General features: G+C 39.0%; 1 protein-coding gene across 2 annotated transcripts in view; it reads left to right on the top strand.

Moving 5' to 3' along the window:
• The window catches only part of kcnh2b (potassium voltage-gated channel, subfamily H (eag-related), member 2b), a 333,294-nt gene that overhangs the window by 192,214 nt on the left and 119,200 nt on the right, over positions 1–21,880 (top strand). For both annotated transcript variants that reach the window (XM_028477311.1, XM_028477310.1), the window contains exon 2: positions 12,202–12,432. In XM_028477311.1, the coding sequence (XP_028333112.1) occupies positions 12,202–12,432 (231 nt within the window). The remainder of the gene's footprint in view (positions 1–12,201; positions 12,433–21,880) is intronic.

Genomic DNA, 21,880 nt, shown 5'->3' with positions numbered 1-21,880 from the left:
TGCACTAACTTTGAAGAGAACCTGAAGCTTTCAAACAGAAAGTGTTTCCTGCAGTAAAATCTTTTTTTTTTTTATTTCAATCTAATAAAACATCCTCTCTGAGTTTTTACTGCTTTGAGGCTTCAGAAGCAGAGCTGTTTTATTTCTCATCTTCTAATCTACTTTATCCTGGTAGTTTGGTTCATTTAAAGCTGTACACTTTGGGTTTTAACTCATCCAACAACAGGACAATCACAAATGTTCATCACATATTTAATTTAGCTCATGTGACAAATACTGTATTTTCTCAAGTATAGTTTGATATTTTTCATTTAAAACTGAGGAAACAACTTATTCTGATCTTTTGGCCAAAACAAATTGAAAAAACGGATATTTTCTGCTTGATCAACATATTTGTTGTTGTTGATTTTCCCCAACATTGATTTTCTCACATGTTGTGTTTCTCCTGCATTTATTCACCTTAATTTGCTTAAACATAAGAATGTGTTGATTCTCGTCTTCTACTAACACTAACATTATATTTTGTTCCCTTAGTCACTTTCCACCAATTTACTTTTTTATACTTTAAAAAAAAATACTAATGAGTCAGATTTTTTTAAATAATGAAGTATTTTTTTACGATGAATAAAACAAATTCTCCTCCACAGAGGTTAGAAATATAAAATAACCACAACAACAATAATAATAGTTAATAGTTTCCTCCCAGCACTAACATTATCTTCCATGAGTTATTTATCCTGTTATAAAGGAGGCTCGTCTTCACACACACACAGAAATAAAACAGGATGCAGTCTGAGAAGAGCATTTAATTATTAAAATAGAAAAGAAAAGTTGTCTTGTTAGTGGCTTTCAGATGGGTTGAAGCTCAGAAATCAGCTGTGAGGAAATCTAACCATCAGTTATTTCTACTGGTCCTGGGAGTTTACATTTCTATTTATTAGAGCCTATTAAAACATTTCTGTATGGACACAACACAAACCAAACATTAGGTCTGCTGATAGAACAACAAACCTGAAAACATAGATACCCTAAAGCTAGCTATGCTAACCTGGACCTAAGGTCAGGAGAGCCGGACAGGCCATTGGTCAAAAAACAACCAACAAACATGACTCAGACTTCATAACATCACAGACTTTAAATCCGTTAATCTGGACAGGCTAAATCTACAGTTTTTTAATGAAATCCAGCCTCACTGATAACAAGATTGATTTTGATGTAGCTGATTTTAAAGACATTAATGGACAGGTGATAAAGGAAAGTGCATCTCAAATCTCCCCTTCATTAGTAAAATTCTTGAAAAAACTGTTCACTCTCACATACACTATCCCACAATAACCTCCACGAACAGTTCCAGTCCGATTTCCGACCCCTCCATAGCACTGAAACAGCACAACTAACAACCTCCTCATGGCAGCTGATTCTGGACTCCTCACCATCGTCATCCTCCTCGCCCCGAGTGCGGCATTCGACACCATCTCTCACACCACCCTTCTGAACAGATTAGCTTCCATCGACATTACCCACACCCCCCCTTAACTGGTTTAAATCCTATCTCTCCGGCCGCACTTCATCCAGCTCAAATCCTTTAAATCAATCCCCTCCCCCGTCACTACAGGTGTGCCCCAGGGCTCACTCCTGAGACCCCTTCTCTTCATTATATATCTCCTCCCCCTTGGCAATGTCTTCTGTAAATTTGGTATTAATTTTCACTGTTAGATGGATGACACCCAGCATTACCTCACCAGTCCACAGACTTGTCAGTTCTCGGCTTGATTACTGCAATTCCCTTCTTTTAGGTCTCCCAAGCAAAACCCTCCATAATTTCCAGTTAGTCCAGAACTCAGCTGCCCACTTCATCACCAAAACCACCTCTACCTCCCACATCACTCCTGTTTTCTACCAGCTCTACTGGCTCGTCATTCAATTCCGCATCCACTTCAAGATCCTTCTGTTAACTTTTAAGGCCATTCACCACACTGCCCCCCCTTACCTGACTGATCTCATCCACGTCCACACTTCATCTCGCTTGCTCAGATCCTCTTCCTCCATTCATCTGTCCACTCCCCCAGCCCGCCTTACCACCATGGGGAGCAGAGCTTTCAACCGCTCTGCCCCCCGACTCTAGAACTCACTACCTCTGGATCTCAGAGGTAGTGGGACTCATTCTCAAAATTCAAAGCCAGACTCAAAACCTACTTAATTAAAACAGCATTTCCCACCTGATCCCCCTGCTCTGTATCTGTGTTGTAGCTTCACTTTTCCTTTTTTTATTTTGGTTTTATATTACGCTGTTTTGGTTTAATTATGTACTGTTACGTGACCTTGGGTGACCTGAAAGGCGCTGATGCAATAAACAAATTGCATCAGCATGTATTTTTATTATTATTATTAGACTCATTAAAGGGTAACTGTCTGACCTGCCACTAGGGTCGGAATTCAAAGAATGCCTTGATCATGGGCGGGGCTCCTGAATCAGTCAAGCCACTCCCACTCTATACTATAAAATCTCCAAAGAACAATCTATACTCACTATAGCTCTCTCTTCATTATTCTCTAACCTACTCACCACAGATTGTACAGTCCACAGGTGATAGTTTTAATAGGAGGGGTTGGGGCTAACCGTGACACACGATGGTCCAATGTCGTCGCATAATCTCATTCTAAGCTAATAGCAAAATGAATCTATAATATCCTGGTTTCAACCCATAGAGGGAAGTCACTCTGACATTTTACAACTAAATACTGCTAATGTAAATAGTTTGAGTAAAATGTAGAGAGTTGGACCAGGATGAATAAACAGTACTACTTCATACACAATACATTAGATTTTAGCAGGAAACAGTTACTATTTTAGTAAATAATTCCCAGTGATGTTGCTAGGTACGCGTCCTGCGTCCCTGATGCATATAAATCTGAAAGAACGCAGTAAATCCACTATCCATACGTCTCAGGGACGCACCTCATTTTTCCCATGAAAAACGACACATTGTGAACAACAACTTATGTTTAAAATCACAGTAACTAGCAAAACAAACCTAGCCATCATTGGACCCCTTTACGCATTCAGCGCAGACATGATCACATTGAGTATGGTAAATTAGCCCAGTGGTTCCCAACCTTTTTCGTCTTGTGTACCCCTTGAGCCGTTTTGTCATCCCATGAGTACCCCCTCACTCATGTGTGCGCATGATTCTTCAAAAGTAGAACACAACACAACTGAATATTCAAAGCGTCATTTTATTTCCTATTCTTAAATTGAACAAATAATATTCAAGCATTATCTTATTCAACTCAAATTGAACATAAAATTGTGTTGCCTTCAGGGCAATAAAAATGATAAATATAAGAAATAATATTATAATAAACATTTTTATTATTAATACTGTATTATTAATACTAATACATTATTATTAAAGAAAAATTAGAAAGTTGAAATTAGAAAAAATATAAATAAATACCAAAAAAAATAATTAACCTGCCTGTGTTATAAATAACTTTTATGAGATTTCCCACAAAACGAGCTTATTTGAACATGTCTCATTTGAACTTGAAAAACAAAACACTGAACAACTGTAATTTAAACTCACTGTTTCAGCTGTACGTTCTTTTCTTCATCTGGGCATTAATGAGACACTTGAGCTTGCTTGTCTTTCAAGCTTTGATAGTTCTGGGGACAGTGTGGAAACAGCTGCTACCAGGCTGTTCTCCACATCCAGTCTGTTCCTCTGCTTGGTTTTAATGTGTGTCAAAGCTGAGAATGTCACCTCACACATATAAGTAGAACCAAAAGGCAAAAGCTCAATCAATGCATGTTTTCCCAGCTCAGGATACTCCTTCTCCACATCACACCAGAACTCAGTCAATGTCTTCTCATCATAGGTCATTTTCAGACCCTGATCACATGATAAATCCATCAGATGCTCCTGCAGCCTTGCAGGAAGTTTGCTGCAGCTCTCACTCACAATAAATGGGTTCCTCACCCAATCCAGTCCTTCTGACTTTTTTTCAATGTCCTGAAAATACTGGTTGAAATCCATGCAAAGTTTGGACAGATGTGCTTGCACCAGTTTGACTACTGGACCCCTGGCAACATCAGTGGTGGCAAGATGGGAATCAAGTAGTGGAAAACAGCTGACATCTCCATCATCACATTTGTTCTCCCATAGTTTGAGCTTTTTTGTGAATCCTTTAATTTTGTCATACATTTTAAGGATGTGTGACTCCTTTCCCTGAAGCGATAGGTTGAGCTCGTTAAGTTTGGTAAATATATCAGCGAGATACGCCAGGCGCCCCACCCACTCAGCATCCTCAAACACCAAAGCAAGAGGATGCTGATGCTGCGTCAGAAACACAGAAACTTCACTGCGCAGTTCATAAAGTCTGAGTAGTGTGTGAGTAGCAAAAGCTGTCCGTGCTCTGTACCGCTCTCATCACAAAGAGTTTCAAACAATCTGTGATTCAGTGGCCGGGATTGGATGATATTAATCACCTTCACAGCATCATCCATAACATCACTTAAATCAGGGCTCATTCGCTTACTTGCCAGTGCCTCGCGGTGAATAATACAATGCAGCCATTTAATGTCGGGATTTACCTTTTTTACGTGTACACTCCCCGTCATCGCAGCAGCTCCATCAGTACAGATGTGACCGCAGGTTTTCCACTGTAAATCGTGTTCTTTGAAAAAGATGTCTATAATTTGGAACATTTGTTCCCCGGTTGTCTTTCCTGGGAGCTTTTTGCAAAATAAAATATGCTCATTTATGTCCGACACATCTTTGTAGCGAACGAAGGCCAGGAGTTGAGCATGACCGCTCACATCTGTCATTTCATCCAGCTGCAAAGTGAACTGACTGGCTTTTTAAATTTTTTTCACCACTTGTTCAATAATATTCACCGACATATCATCAATCCGACGGGACACGGTGTTGTTCGACAAGGGGATTTTCTTGAGTGTGTCAGCTGCTTTCTTGTCGATCATAATTTCAGCCATAGCCGCAGCTGCAGGGAGAATGAGCTCTTCAACAATCGAGTGAGGCTTTTTTGATTTCGCCACGAGCAGGGATACGGCGTAAGATGCCTCCAGTGCTTTGTTTGACACACTCGTAGCCTTCATCATTACATTCTGTTTTGATTTAAACTCCGACAATTTACGTTTGTAAAATTCCTCAGTTTTACCGACACTTTTCGAGTGTTTGGTACTCTGGTGTCGCTGTAAATGGGCTGGCTTCATGGAGTTATTTGCCAGGATTTCACCGTAAAAGAAGCACTGAGGCTGCGGCGGGTCCGCGGACGTAGAAGTGAATCCAAATAAAACATAGTTTTCACTATACAGCCTTGGTTTAGGTTTGGCATCTTTCTTGCATTTGTCGGCAGGCTCCTCTCCCCCTCCTGTATCCACAGCAACAGGACGTTTCATCCATCTATCCATATTTACACCTGCTGCAGGTAAAAAGGGTTCCGCTGTTTTGATTGTGCCACAGGTTATTCTCTCCCCAGGGAAACAAGTCATAGCGCACACGGACCATTTTTGACGGACTTATAAAATGACTGAGAATTTTTTTTTTTATTATTATCTTGGAAATAAATTCTTAATTTTTCCACATACCCCCTACAACGTGCTCACGTACCTCTAGGGGTACGGGTACCCCTGGTTGGGAAACACTGATTTAGCCAACTAGCCAGTTAATGCAGATTTCATTTCAAAATGTTTCCTGGGACCGCTTATTAAGTGCACCGCCCTCCCCCCTGAAGGCTCGGTCCTTTTTTTGTGTAGTGCAGCGGTGCTCCGTGAAAACGTGATCAGCTTTAATCATCTTCACCTGCTCAGTGTTTGAACTGTTGTCTGGTTAACTAAGAATACCTCAGTCCATGTTGTTAGTTCTTTCTATTTCAGCCTTTTGTCCGTGTCTCATAGGTACACATTCACCTTCAGCAAGCGACCTCAAGTACAAACGTTTCAGTGGGAACTTCCGGTTTACCAAATAAAAGTTCGTTGGAGCAACATTATTAGAATGTTATATTCGAGCAACATCTCATCAGAGCTACAGAAGATAGGATAATTTAAATTAGGTTAATTTAAAACTAAGTTGATCAAAACGTAATTGTTAAACCTAATCAGATTCAGTAAATCATTGATCCCTGAGAGGAAATAGGCTGACATTATTGCTGTTCTCATGCATCTTTATGACATATAAATTAAAAAGGAGCTATTAGAATAATCCATGTCACTACAATTTATATCTACCGTTTAATTATATCTTACTTTATTTTTGACATTTTGTTTAATTATGAGTTTTTTATTTATTAGTATTTATTTTGTTTCCAGGAGTTAAAAGCAGAATTTGGGGAAAAAATAAAACAGAATTTGTAAAAATAAAAAAAAAAACAGATTTTATAGGGCCCGAAGTTAAAGATACAAACTTCTTAGTAGTAAGCAGTAGGGATGTAACGATTAATCGTAAGGCAGTTAAAAATCGATTCATAGGTATCACGATTGACATCGATACTTTGAAAATTGAATCGCAGTACTTTTTTTAAACAGCAGATATATATATATTTATCCCTTCTCTTGTCCAGCAGTGTAACGGCGGGCGGAATCTGCTACTATTTTCTTTTTGGCCGCTTTCTACTCTTATATGTTAATGTTACATGTTAATAAATTATTCCTTGCCCCTTTAGCACTGAAAAATTATCTGTAATATTACCTGAATATCTGTAAAATCAAGTTTTTCTATTAGCTCTGTCTGCTAGCATAGCATCTCTTCTTCACTGCTACATTAGCTGCATACCAACCGACCACTGGGTTACCAGCGCCGTCTTCTGGTTCAAACAAATATCTGACGTAAATCATTGCAATGACGGTTTTTTTTCTTTAAAAGTCCAATTGTTAAGGCATAAAATACATTTTCAGTTGCACTTAAAAAAAAAAAAAAGAACTATTATGCAGTTTTGTATTGTTTACTATAGAACCAGAATTGAAATTAATAAGCTTCTTCTTCATTTGTATTAGTCCTTTATTTATTTCATTCAAGATTTATTTTTAGTTAAATTGCATTGTTTTGAATAGTTTATCAAGGGATTCTTTTGACAATTAAAAATAAAAGGAAAATAATACAGTATTTTCTAGTTTTTTCCCCCAAAAAAGAAAGGAATATTTTTCAGTCATCATTTGTCTACAGTCCCATTTTGTAAAATAAATCGTGAGAGAATCGTATCGTGAACCCAGTATCGTGAATCGAATCATATCGGGAGTTGAGTGAATCGTTACATCCCTAGTAAGCAGTGATGTTGCTAGGTTAGATACATAAACATCAACTGTTTAAAATCACAGTAACAAGCAAAAGAAACCTAGCCGTCAGCGGACCCTTTTACGCATTAAATCAGCGCAGACATGATCGCCTTGAGTACATGCTAGTTTAGCCGCTACAACAATAATCAGCCTGTTTACTAGCTGCTTACAATACACCACAAACATATCTGCATCATTTTATTGTTGAGTGTTAAGTTTAGTTTTAAGTTAAATGTTTGTGCTATAAGTTTCATAGTGATTGACTCAGTTCATTTGATTCAGTTGATCTTCAGACAAAAAGATTTTGATCTTATTTTGGTGACAATTTATTTTTTGACTCTGTCATGGTGATGAGAATGTTTTGTTGTAAAATCAGCACTTTAATTGATAATTTATTTTTGTACAACAGACACCATTTTGTTTTCATTTGAATTGTGTTTAATTTCAGATACATTTTGAACATACATGAATATATCTGCTAATTATAGCCATATCATACCACCATCAAGAGAGTTTAACACTACAGTTTAAGAAATAGAAAGAAATACATTTTTATTGAATTTCTCAGGGACCCACTCAAATCACCACCTGTGGGTCCCGGGACTCACTACATTTAAAACCAATCAACATCACTGCTTCCCTTGGTTTTAGCTCCATCCTGTGCAGAACGGGGACGACTCCCAATGCGAAGTTAGCATGTTGCCTGCAGCTATGTTACTCTGTGTGTGCTTGTGCTTTTTGGGCATCCATTCAACATGAAATGTGTTTTACACCTAAATGCTTCATGCTTTAGTGCTGCAGCTGTGTTGACTTTCCCCTCGCATTATGAAGTTATTAATGTTCCTTTAGCAGCAGAGTGTGTGTGAGTGTAAACTACACTCCTCCTATATGAGGTTTGTTTAATAAAAAGTATACATTTTATTCATGTTTAACGGGAGAATATACATTCATCAGTTTTCCATGTAGAATAACATGGAGTACAATTAATCCAACCTTATAATCAACATGTTTCTCAGCCCACTCAGAGATGGTCTTCATCTGGATGCTCTGTGGGCATGTCCTTTGTTTCTGTAGGCGTGTCCTTCGTCGGACGATACGTTTGTCATCGTACACATGCTCTGTTGGACAGAGTGCAGATTTTCTTAACCTGTAAAACACTCGGATTACTGCTGGAGACCAGGGGCCTCATGTACAAATGGTACGTACGCACAAAAACGTGCGTACGTCAAAACCCACGGTAAAATGATGAAGTTCAGAAACTGTAGTGGGCGTGGAAATGTGCGGTCTTTCACGTCAAGTTCTGGGGTGGCGTACGTCTGTTTCTACATAGTTGATGCTTTAAATTCTAAGGATTTATGAGGCATACTACTTCATATCAGGCAAAGGAGGGAGGTGGTGGGGTTGGCAATTGACGTACCGGTAATAGGACTTACCTTTCATGGATTGCTTTAATACCAAAGCGCTTTACACTGAGTCATATTTACAGTATCTGTTACATATCCACAGCTTGTTTGATGATCGGGAGACAGAGACACACAACGTGCCTGATGTGCGCGATCAAAATGTCAAATTTTGCCTGTAGTAGTAGAAGCAGAAGAATCCGTTATCCACTTCTTAACACACACACAGTCAAGCATTCAGCAAACTGTTTTAAAATCTCATCTTTCCTGTGTTGCTAGTGGTAAGAGCGCCAATCTCATTTCAATATGATTTACATATGTAAATGTAGGCATGAACAGGGAGGGGACATGTACGCTCACTTTTTTTTTTTTTTTTTTTTGATTGTCTGCATATGCTGTCAAAGGTCAACACTACAAAAAGTGCAATCATTATGAGACAGCAACGCATGTTTTGTTATTGCAATAAAATAAATTGATCTATTTTATTGCTTAATTGTGATCATCACCAGCCCTCCCTAAGGAAAGTAAGAAATCTTTAATTATAGGGAGGATATAAAAAGGGAGAGCAGTGTTACAGCTAGGTGGAGGGGGGGAAGGGAGCAGGGAGGAGAGACTCAAGGTAGGAAATAGAAAGGGTGGGGAAGAATAGAATACAAACCCAGGAACTGCCCCGGGCCCGCAGATGCAGCCAGGCCAGCAGAAAAAGTGGGGGCCAAGGAGCCCCATGGCCGAGCAGTCCCCCAGACGCCCCAGAGATCCCAGGCTGAAAGGCAGCCACCGCCCCCCATGCACACATCCGAGGAAGCCCCAAGCAGCCGAGCACCCAGCGCATCCCGCCACCGACCACAACCCCCAACCCGCAGGCATGGCAGGGCGCAGCCCGCACCACCCGCCCCGGACGACCCCCGGAAGACCCCCGCCAGGACTGGCTCGGCAAGCTGGCCGGGCCCGCCGGACCTCAAGGGCACCACCGCAGGACAGGGAACCCCCAAGGGCGAGCCCCCGGGCCAAACCCCCGTGGGTGGCGCCCACGAACCGGCCACAACCCAGCAGGACCGCACAGCCCCAGACGGCGCAAGAACAGCAGCCCAGGCCCCAATACAATGTCGATATGTTTGGATGATGATACAATGTTTGCCGTTATCACAAAGTCTGTCACAAAACGATTTTGATTTGATTCACAAGCCTGTGATCGATATGATGTGATGTGATATATGCCCATCTCACACAATCATTTACATGTATATCAACTCCCAAAGAACAACTGAAATATGATTTGACCATTTTATTTCTAAGGTATTTCAGGTATCAGGCATTAAATAAACAGTATAAACCCCATTCTGTAACATTTAAGAAAGTCTTAGACTTTGAATTGTGTAAGTGATAAAGAGAATCTAGTAGTTTTATTTAAATTACTACAGTGCAATACGTTTTTAATAATACAAAAATATGGCTTTAAAAACATTTCACTGTAACAAACTGTAATAGATGTGGAAAAAGTGTCACTGTCATATTATTAATAATAATAATAATAATAATGATATTATTATTATTTTAACTTTGACATGTTAATGATGCCACATTGTTATATAACTAAGTATAAAAACATATTTTGAAGAACATATGATGAATTTGTGTAAAACAAAAATAACTACATGGTTTATTTGTTTTGATTTGGTTTTTAAACGGAATAACCAAAGAACGAAGGGTACACGGATAATAATGCTACATATATGGTTTTGATACAATTTTTCTTCTTTAATATTAGATTAATATCTTTAGTGGACTTCCAGACACTTGTTATTCAGTAGTCCTGTTTATTTACATGAACAGACACTGTTTGTTGTGGGGAGTTAGTATAAATCATCAACCCATTTACGAGCACGGACCGTATACTGAAAGTATCAGATCTCAGTTTGTGTGTCTGTGCACTCACGTGCATGCTAAACCCCTAGAAAAACACCCTTCTTCAACCCAATTCTTATTGTCTTAAAATCAGCTTCACCACTATAGCGCTGCACTTTCATTATTATTTCATTTCCTGATATATAGTTAATCATTTTTACCTCTTTCCTCACGTGGCTTTTTCTCCTTGACTCCTCGTTTTGCCGAGCAACAATGTAAACAACGCAGGTTCCGTGCTGCTCTCGGGTTTCTTCAGCGTTTTCTTCGTTGGTGTTTTAGAGCGCTTGGCTCCATGTTCAGGAAGCGGCAGTGGGGCAATACCGGTCGTACACATTGGGATGGCAGCAGGAGTTGCAAGGCTTTGTTGCATGGCTTTTTCTACGTTATGTCACCATTAGGGCTGGGCGATATGGCCTTTTATAAATACCGCGATATTTTTAGGCCATGTCACGATACACGATATATATCTCGATATTTTGCATTACCCTTGAATTAACACTTTGATGCACAAAATCACACCAGTATGATGATTCTATATGTCTACATTAAAACATTCTTGATCATACTGCATTAATATATGCCAATTTTAAACTTTCATGCAAAAAAGGGGATATCACAACTAAGTCAAAGTTGACATAACTGTATTTATTAAACAGTGAGTGGGTCAAACATAAAATTGTCAACAGAAAGTGCACGTTCTGTGCAAAATTGTCACAGAGACATTTCAAAACAAGACATTAGTGCAGGATGCAACTCACATGGCATTTCAAAACACAAAATTAAAGTGCACTTTTTGTACATAATGCCACTACAATATTTTAAAACAAATAGTGCCCTTTTGTGCATGTTGTCATTAAGATGACATTTCAAAACAACACTAAATTTAAGTGCACCTTTTGTGCATAATGCCACTAAGATATTTAAAAAAAAAAAAAAAAAAAAGTCCGCGAGTTTCACGGTATGGTCATTTTCAACACCGCACAGACTACAAGCTGCGATATATCGAGTATATTCGATATATCGCCCAGCCCTAGTCACCATCCCCGCGCAGGAAAGCCCCCATGCTATGTTCTCGAGCTCTGTTGTGACTGTATTTTGTTTTAGGTGCATGTACACCGAGGAGGTTTTTTCCTAGTTTTACACTGTCTTCCCCAATAAGGAACTCAGTTTAGAACCTGCCTTTTCCCCTCACCTCTCCTCCTGTTGTTCTCCTACTTTTCAACCCACAGTTCTCCCGCTCCTGTCCTCCCATGTTATGTGATTGTCTTTTCATGTTTTCTTGAACGGGATTAAACTGAAATTACATTTTGCTGCTCTGTTGCTCTGTGACATGTGCAATGACAGAGTTTATTCTTCAGGAGTTTTCTTCTCTTTAGTACAGCACATCCATCACAGTCATGATCTTCTTCTTTTTTTATTTATTTTTTTGTTGTTTTTTAAAAAATTAAAAAAAAAAAAAAAAAAGTCATGATCTTCTTAGAACTTAGACGTGTCTGTCTGTCTGTCAGTGGGTCTCCTCACGCCCTGACAATGTGTTTGTGTCGACAAAAGTAAAAATAACAGACAGAAATGTGACTGAAATCTGTTTTTTCTTCATGTTTTCAGGTCGTAAGTTTGTCATCGCTAATGCCAGGGTGGAGAACTGCGCCATCATCTTCTGCAATGACGGCTTCTGCCTCATGTGTGGATTCTCCCGCGCTGAGATCATGCAGAAGCCGTGCACGTGTAACTTCCTGTATGGACCCGACACCAAGAGGCTGGCCATCGCTCAGATGGCTCAGGCTCTTCTGGGCTCAGAGGAGAGGAAGGTGGAGATCACCCTGTACAGAAAGGATGGTAAAACCAAACATTTACTTCACTTTGTCAAACGTCATTAACTGAAGCTCCTATTGTTCATTTTGTTCATGAGTCGTGTTGGACCAGAGACATTAAAACACACAGGATCAGGGTTTGCTCCAAGGGTGTAAGAAAAAATAAATTCAACGATATATCGCAATATTTCAGTTATCGTAACAATTCAAAAAAATATCAATTGATTTTTTTGATCATGTATTTAAATGAAAAACCATTTAATGTTTCTAACATTAGCATAGCACGTAAACTCCTGGTCACTAGGTGTCAGTGAACGCACCATCAGACCTTGTTAAACTACCTCACTCCTCAATGACTTTTAACTTTATTTCCATAAAACATACTGGACGCTTTGATAGATGTATGTGGTCAGTTTATTTATTCATGAATTTAAGAACTTAGAATCTGTTGTAGAAGCAAAAATTTTACTTTTCTGAAAAATGTAATTTGACAGTTCGATAAACATACCACATTTTTTGATATCGGTATTTGAATTACAGTTAGTTGCCATTTACAGTACTTGTTCTCACACGTTTAAAAAAGAAATAAATAAAAAATTCTATTTCAGACCATTTTGTCTGAAAAGGTGACATTTGTAATTATATCACAATACATTACGATACATATATCGTATTGTTTAGTATACATATTGTACTGTATATATACTGTACATACATATATATTAGAGATGTAACTATTAATCGCAAGGCAGTTAAAAATCGATTCATAGGTATCACGGTTCAGATCGATTCTCTGAAAATTGAATCACAGTACTTTTTTTAAACAGCAGAGGCGCTATATATTTATCCTTCTCTTGTCCAAATGCTGAGGCGGCGGGCGGAATCTGCTACTACTTTGTTTCTGGCCGACTTCTACTCTTAAACATGTTCATAAATGATTCCTTACCCCTTTATTCATGGCAATGCCAGCCCATAGCTAAAACACTTCTCCTCAACCACTGGTTCGTGGACCTTTTGGTTCTTGGCCACAAAGAAAGAATTTTTTTTTTTAAATGAAATTTATTTCATTTTTATAATATTTATTTATTTATTTATTTATTTATTTATTTATTTATTTATTTGACAGGGACAATGCAGTCAGACATAGTTACAGCAAAAGATGCAAAAGATGCAACTGATGCGATGCATACAGAGTGTATAGCTAATTCTCAACTCCTGTCCCTGGTTGAGCTTTTCCCTAGATACAAAATGTATAAAAGCACAATCTTGAACACATATTAACTTATTTACAACAGTGATTCAGCTCACACAGATACAGACACTAACTCATCACACCGCACTCGCACTATTAAAAACATTATTTACAAGTGGGTACAACTTTGATTTGTTTTAAACCACAACTTGAGCTTGGATGTGAACAATTTAAACTCTGTGATGCATTTGAGATGGTTAGGCAGTGAGTTCCACAGTTTGGCCTGTTTGATGGAAAAAGCAGACTGACCAAACGTGGTCCTACGGCTGGGGATTGTGCAGTTAATGCTGGAGTTATTTCTGGGAGTTTTATTTTGAAAAATGTTTCCAGTTTTATTCCCCAAAAGCTTTCTATCTAGTAATTGTTAAATATCTAATTTTAGCTTTAAATGCTGGTGAATCTGAGTGTAAGTGGAATCAATTTGATTGAGTTGTTTTAAAGTATTGAATGAAACTGGGAGCCATCAGGAGTACCATTAACAGAGTATTTATAGAACATCAGTAGAACATTCTAATTACACACACATTGGCCTGTAACCCAGTACAATCAGGGATAAATCCTGATTGGAGAAGTGATGAGAAAGGGGGTGTGGCTTCACAGCAGCTTCCTGATGAGGAGGAAACCTTTGTTTTGGGGCTTTTTGGAAAAAGAAGAATTATGCTGAATTTAGCCAGAAAAGTTGGTCACACTTAACGCTACAGACCAAACTAGATCCCGTAATGCAAATGTGTCAAACTTAAGACCCCGGGGCCAATTCTGGCCCTTTAGTTTATCCAATTTGGCCTGCAGGAGAAATTAGAAATGATAGAGAAACATCATTGTATACATTACCAATGAATACAGTTTTAGATATCTCAGCCCCTCAATAAACATTAATTGATTTAAATCCACAATATTTTCCAGCTATCACAGTTGTCCCACACTTATAAGACATGATGATATGATTTTCCCAAATTCTGAAATTTTCCTTAAATTATTCTTCAAAAATTCCCCAAACTAAAGGTCCAGTATTATTTTATGTTTCACCCATCTCTATTTGTTCTAAGAACCCCAACAACATAGTATTTGAGGTTTGTTTTCCCAAACTCGCCTGTTTTTCGGAGTTTTAGCCTCTGATAAGTCACTTTAACTACGCTTCTAAAAATGTGTCTGTAGACGCAAACTTCTCTCCACAGCTTTATCACCATAACAATTGTCTTTTGCTATCCACACACTCTTGTTATTGTTTTCAGCCAAAAAACTGCACATTACAATTAAATACATGGATATTTAGGAGGCTATTGTGATTGTGAGTTAGACAAACGCTGCTCCACGGTGTGTGCTTATCACTTCAGCAGTAAATGTCAAAGACGATATGATGCGATATAACGGCTGATAAAAATCTTTTTACACTGGATTATCTACAGTATATTCTGGATAATATTAACTGTAATATCAACCTGCCTTCGCTATCTTTTTTTTAACGGGTGAGGTAGTTTGAGAGGGAGGAGCTAACATTCTTATAGGGTAGGAGGAGCCAGAATGTCAGGAGGAGGAGTTTCCACTCCCGTATGGAGCTGACTTTTTCCAAAATGTGTCCTCTGAATGAGGCTAAAGGGATGTATATCACTGTAGCAAAACCATTATAAAGTGATTTTTCCATAATACTGACCCTTTAAATATACTGTAAATGGGTCACAAAATTATAGACATTTAAATAAAGATCCTGCAGGGACTGATATGTGTCACTTGGATATTGTTTATACTTTACATACTTTATATATCATTTTATACGTAGAAATGCAAACTGGGGCATGTTAATGTAAAAATGGCTTGTTTTAAATACCTATAATTTGTTGCCCACTTGGGATCAAACTGATTCATATTTGGCCGCTGAACTAAAATGAGTTTAACACCCCTGGTCTAATGCATCACATTCATAGATGGACATTGTTAAAGTGTTGGCAATAAATGTTTATCAAAATGTAAAATGTGTATTTTAAGATGAATATAATGGAGTGTGTAAGTTGTTGGGATGTTTGTGGAGTGGAGTGTGACCCTGAAGATTTGTGAATGTACACACAGTAACACACAGGGTAACACACACGGTAATACACAGTAACACACTGAGTAACACACTGAGTAACACACACAGTAACACACACAGTAACACACACGGTAACACACAGGGTAACACACAGGGTAACACACAGGGTAACACACAGGGTAACACACGGTGACACACTGTAACACACTGTAAGACACGAACACACACCGTAACACACACGGTAACACACGGTAAGACACTGACACACACTGTAACACACTGAGCTGAAGACATCCTCATCTATAATTCACACACGAAGGAAACACAACCCCAGCTCACAGAAAGAATAGCTTCCCCTTGGTTTGTGGGAAGCAATGAGTTTAACACACACACACACACACACACACACACACACACACACACACACTGATCCATTTATCTAGTGATGTGCTTAAGCATTAGCCTTCACAATGATAGATGTGCTTTCTTGCTGTGCTACGACTACAATTGCTCACTGATAGAAGTCTACACACACGCGCACACACACACACACAAACACACAGGCTGAGCATAGACGAGTGTTAGCAAAGAATGAGCTGCTGCTCTGATGGTTTATCCATTACCAGTCACTCAGGACAGAGTGACGGAGGAGACAGACACACAGGTGACTTATCAGGAGGGCGTGAAGTTTAGGAGTTCACTGACAGTGATGGGAAATAGGTCATAGGATAGACATGGACAATTTACACAAAATGACAACAAAAACACACAAAATAAACATAAAAGTACACAAAATGACAAGAAAAATACGCAAAATCACAGAAAAAGTACACAAAGAGCAAAAGCATTTTTTTAAATTAATGTTATGGAAAATACCATAAATATATACTGTGTATGTGTGTATATATATATATATATATGACTTGGAATTGAAAATTAACAACCAGCTAGTGAATGATCCTGCTATACTTGCACAAGAACCGAACTCATCGTTCCTATGCTTTGTTGAAGAACGTTCAAAATCAAACAGTTAAACTTTTTGAATTCAAACCAATTTCTGAAACAGATGTTAATATAATCAACGCAATGAAAAACTCCAAATCTTAAGATCATCATGGTTTTGACGTTGAACTCCTTAAAACTCATAGAATGGCCCTGGCATATCCAATTACCCATTTAATCAGTTTGTCTGTTAAGCACCCCATTGTACCTACTGTATATATGGAAGGTGGCCACAGTTATCCCTATTTTTACGGCAGGCGATAAAAGTAATATGAACAATTATAGACTAATTAGCATACTACCAGTATTTTCAAAGGTTCTCAAGAAATGGGTTACAAAGCAGTTAACTGAGTGGTTAATGTGTAGCCAAACTCCTTTGCATCCTATGCAGTTTGGCTTTTGTGCACATCACTCAACTGAATCTGCCATAACATTTTTTGTAGAAATTTGAGAAAAGCATTCGATGTAGTGAGTCATGACATGGCATCATATTTATTAAACAGAAAATAAGCCACCGTGGTCAATGGAGTGAGATCCTTTTGTTTGGATTGTCCCTTAGGGGTCCCCAAAGGATCCATCCTAGGGCCCATCTTATTTTCACTTTTCATTAATGACCTTCCAGATGTTTGCAAGGGTGTGGACATGCAACTATACGCCGATGATGCGGTGATCTTCACAAGTTCAAAAACATCTGAGGAAACAGCTCAAACTCTCACATCAGCCCTAACTCACATTCAAAATCATCAGGTCCTGTCTCCAGTTAAATACACTCTAAAAAGGCCTCCAATATTACCCGCTCCAAAGTGTATTGTGGAGATCAAGAGTTGCAATTAGTGAAGGAATCTGAATATTTAGGAGTGTTGTTAGACTCTACACTGTCATTCAAGTGTCATGTCAGAATGATAGCAACAATGATTAAATACAATGAGTCCAACTTTTGCCAAATAACAAGGTCAATGACTGATCAAGCTGCCATGATGTTTTTGCACTGTATGATCTTTTCTCATGTAAGCTACTGTATAACCAGCTGGTCTCTGACAGGTGTAACAATTCTAAAACCAATTGAGAGACTTTATAAAAACAAAAAAAGCTTTGAAAATTCTAGACAAAAAACCATCCATATACCACCCTTGCAATATTCTTTCAAAGTATAATCTACTGAGCATTAAAAGTTTCAAAAAATTAAAAAAATTGAGTCTTATTCATAAGAGCTTACATGGGTTGGCCCCACCGCCTCTTAATAACTACATTAAATATAGAACAACTGCTTCGAGGACCACTAGGGCCATAATTGATTATACTTTATTAATCCCCGAAGTGAAATTCAGTTTCAGTTACATCCCGACCAAGAAACATGAAGGACAATAACATATCACATGGGGGACAGGTACGGGAGTACTGGGGAGCAGCGAGCAAGAGCAGCGCTCCATTTCTTAGATGAGAAATATGAAACAATGTGTAAACAGGGGTGACTGTCAGGTTCCTGTGAGAAAAACTACATTTGGTCAAAACGTCCCAGCAAGGCAGCGTCCAGTGGAACAGTTTACCAACCACAGTGAGGGAAACCCCAGCTTTAACACTTTTAAAAGCCATTTGAAGAATTGTCTCAAATCAACCCAGACTTGTGAACATAATTAGTTAAATTATTATTATAATGCACCTTAGGGCTATGTGCAATGCACTACAGCACTTTAAATAAGTTTCTTTGGGAGGTATGCAAAAGCCCCTTCGTATTTGCAATGCACCGCTGCACTTTAGATAATTTATTTTCTTTTTAGAAGATAATGAAACTCAATAAAATGTAATTTTACAATAACTTTAACTCATATTTATAATTTTGTAATGTAATTATGATTAATCTTCAATTGTAGGTTTCTTGGATCTGTACGCACTCCTTTAACTGACCAATTCTAAGTATGTGGAAGTGTACTGCTTTTCTTTGCCAAATCCCCGTCGTATGAAATTCTGGGTGGGGGAGCAAAACCATTGCGTAGCCCACCCCCGATTAGCTACATCCACCAACCAGAGGCCTACACCAAACACTAAATACACCAAACAGCTGTGTGCTTAAAGGCTACCAGAAAAACAACCAAATCAAAAAAACATCAAACACAACACAAGATGCATTTACAAACTAACCATGTCACAGTGGGCTATTGGAAAAAAAAAAACACCATCTTACCTTACAACTTCACGCATTGGGTCTTGGCCGCTGCAAATAATGTAATTATTTCACTGTAATCCACTTGTTTTGCAATACGGTTCTCAATAGATAACAATGCCAACGCAGACAGTCTCTCTTGGGACATAGTCGATCTCAAGTAGGACTTTATCAGTTTCAGTTTACTGAATGACCGCTCTGCACTAGCGACTGAAAAAAGGATTGTGACAAACACCTGGCAAGCAGCAGTGGTGTTAGGGAATGCTGTTTTCACGTTTCTCCCGACCAAAAAATCCAGCACTTCAGTGGTTTTCTTTACATCAGCTGGGAGCAGATGTGACAAAAATCAAAATTCACTGTTCAATTCTCCTTCATCAATTCCCCCCACAAACTCTGCTTGCTCTTCACAGGCCTCTCTGTGGTTGTCAATCCAGTGAATATTCTCCAAAACATAGAAAAGACGCTTGCACAGCTCCAAATATGAAAAACGCTCCTCTGTCTCAGTTGTCACAGTGTCGATCAAGCAGTTGAAAAAGTTCACTTTGAACTTTTCCTCCCCTGTCAAAGGCTCATCGACTGACACTTCACCAGGAAGTCGTTTTTGGCATCAAGTACGATGTTCTGTGAAAGCCAGTGGAACGTCAGTCTTTGCTGCAAGTTCCTTTGCTTTTTCAACAGCATCTTGGAAACCCTTGAGTCGACATTGTTCCATCTTTTGTTTTACAGCTGTGACATCTCCTACTGCATCACCGATGCTCAAATGTTGTGACTGCAGGACGACACTGGCCTGATTGACTGTATTCAACACTGCCAATCAACTAAACTGACCATAAAGTCAAATGTTTCAATTGCCTGTACGAGACTTGTGACTTTAGAGGTGGTCTTAAAATCCCAGGTGCAATCTTCAATGATGGCTACGAGTGCATCAATGACCTCGGGTAGCTGCTCAATTACCGTTCTTGTTGCGTCAGCGCGCGCACTCCATCTGGTCTCAGAGAGAATTTTGTGTGATGCGTACGTTTTTCAAGAATTGCCCAACGGTTGGTTGATTTTCTGAATAAATTGTAGAGCCGATTTAGCACTTCAAAAACATTCTTGGCCTCGTTTGAGATCTCGGCTGCATGTTCAACATGGTGCAAAGAAGGCCCACTTCTTAACCTGCTTCACCCTTGCTTGTAATTCCTTGTGCACACCCCTCATGTTGGCCCCGTTATCGAAACATTGTCCCCTGCAATCATTGATATTAATGCCATATTTAGCCAGCCTTTCAAGCAGTGTGTCTGCAAGTGCTTGGCCCGTTGTGCTTTTCACATCAATGAATTCGAAAAAGCTCTCATGTACCTTTACCTTCTGGTCTGTAGTGACATATCGCAAATCAAGAGACAGCTGTTCTTTATGTGACACATCTGGGGTGCAGTCCATCATGATGCTGTAAAATCCAGCTGTTTAAACCTTCTGCATGATTTTTGCCAACACTGCCTCAGCTGGTAGTCCAATTAACTAATTTTGAATGTTCTTGCTGAGATAGTGGGTAGTCTTGGAGTGATTGAGATGCTTACAGGGCATCAGATTTGGCCTAGAATTCCACAAGTTTATAAAAAATGCCATTGTTTTCTTGGTAAAGGCGATCAACACTTCCCCTAAATGCATGGTTTTGCAAAGCAAGAAACACGATGCAATCCAAAAAAGATGAGAACAATAATTCTCATGTTCAGCCAGTCTGGTTGATAACTTAGCCCATTTTAAAAAACCAGTAGTGAATACCCCTTTGTCAGTTCCAAACAATTTACAACACAAACAGAAGACAGCGTTGGCAGACTTTGAGTAGATTAGTCAAGGTCGGGGTACTTTCAGGGCACTGACTGTCCTGGTGTAATTAGCTGGTGTGAAACGACGCCCGACTGTTTTAGGAAAATCAAAATTGCTCACCTGCAGTGGTTTACTTCTGATGTTCGTTCTTATGTCATCGTGCACTCTGCCTGGCCAATTTTCTAAATCAAATAAGTCAAACTCACTTTCGTGACATTCTTCTTTCATGCCACTGTGGTCATCCTCTTCTATAATAGCGGAGGCGGAAGCACTAGCGCCACAGTCGCTATCTGCTCCTGTGTCGTCTGCTGCTGAGTGAGCACAGGTGGATGTGCTCGCATCGCCATCCACAGTGTCTTCTTCTTCTGCGACTGCCCGAATGTTAAACCATGAACCGTAAACCTTTTTAGCATTTTCTACCTCCTTTTTTGTACTTTGTACTTTTCGTTTTCCCTCTCTCTGTTTCTGGCAACCCGATTTTAGTCTATTTACTGAGATGTTGGCGAGTCACAGTCTGAATCTGAAGCATCGACTCAAGTTTTTCTTGCACATGCGGCATGGGCAATACTAACTAAAGGTGGAGGGAGGGGGGTGACGACATTTTTGAAAATAACTCATTATGGGCGAATGGGGGGGGACCTATGGGGACCTAAGAGCAAAGGGCCTCTTGTACTGAGTGGCACAAAAAAAAAATTGAAAATATTTTTTGGGGGGATTGAGGAGGAGGCCCCCTCCCAGGCCTGGCCTTGGTGCAATTTCTCCTGCTACTACCCCCGTAGAATTGGCCCTGCCCCTGTCTTTCCCTGTCCTTTCCTTCACCCTGCCCTCTATCCTGTCTATTCCCTTGATAGTGTAGTTGTTGTGATCCCAGTGTTCCATCTAAATGTTAAGTTGCTGTTTTTTGTTTTTGTTTTTTTTTTGGTGATCCCTCTGTGCTTTGTCTTATTGTTATGTGTGAATTTTATCACATCAGCCTGTCTAGGGACAACAGATGGAAATTAACCAATGGCTATAATCTGACATATTCACATATGTTATATTGTTTTTATGTTCATTATATGTTTATTGATATGTACTGTCCCTATTTAAATAAATAAACAAACAAACAAATGAATAAATAAAATACAAAATGACAATAAAAACACACAAAATCACAATAAAAACACACAAAATCACAGAAAAAACACATTGCTACATAAACACCCTAGACAACTACAACTATA

Source organism: Gouania willdenowi, chromosome 20 (assembly GCF_900634775.1).
Source record: "Gouania willdenowi chromosome 20, fGouWil2.1, whole genome shotgun sequence".
In the NCBI taxonomy this organism is placed as follows: domain Eukaryota; kingdom Metazoa; phylum Chordata; class Actinopteri; order Blenniiformes; family Gobiesocidae; genus Gouania; species Gouania willdenowi.
The sequence above is the reverse complement of the archived record's forward strand: the minus strand, read 5'-3'. Positions and strand labels throughout refer to the sequence as shown.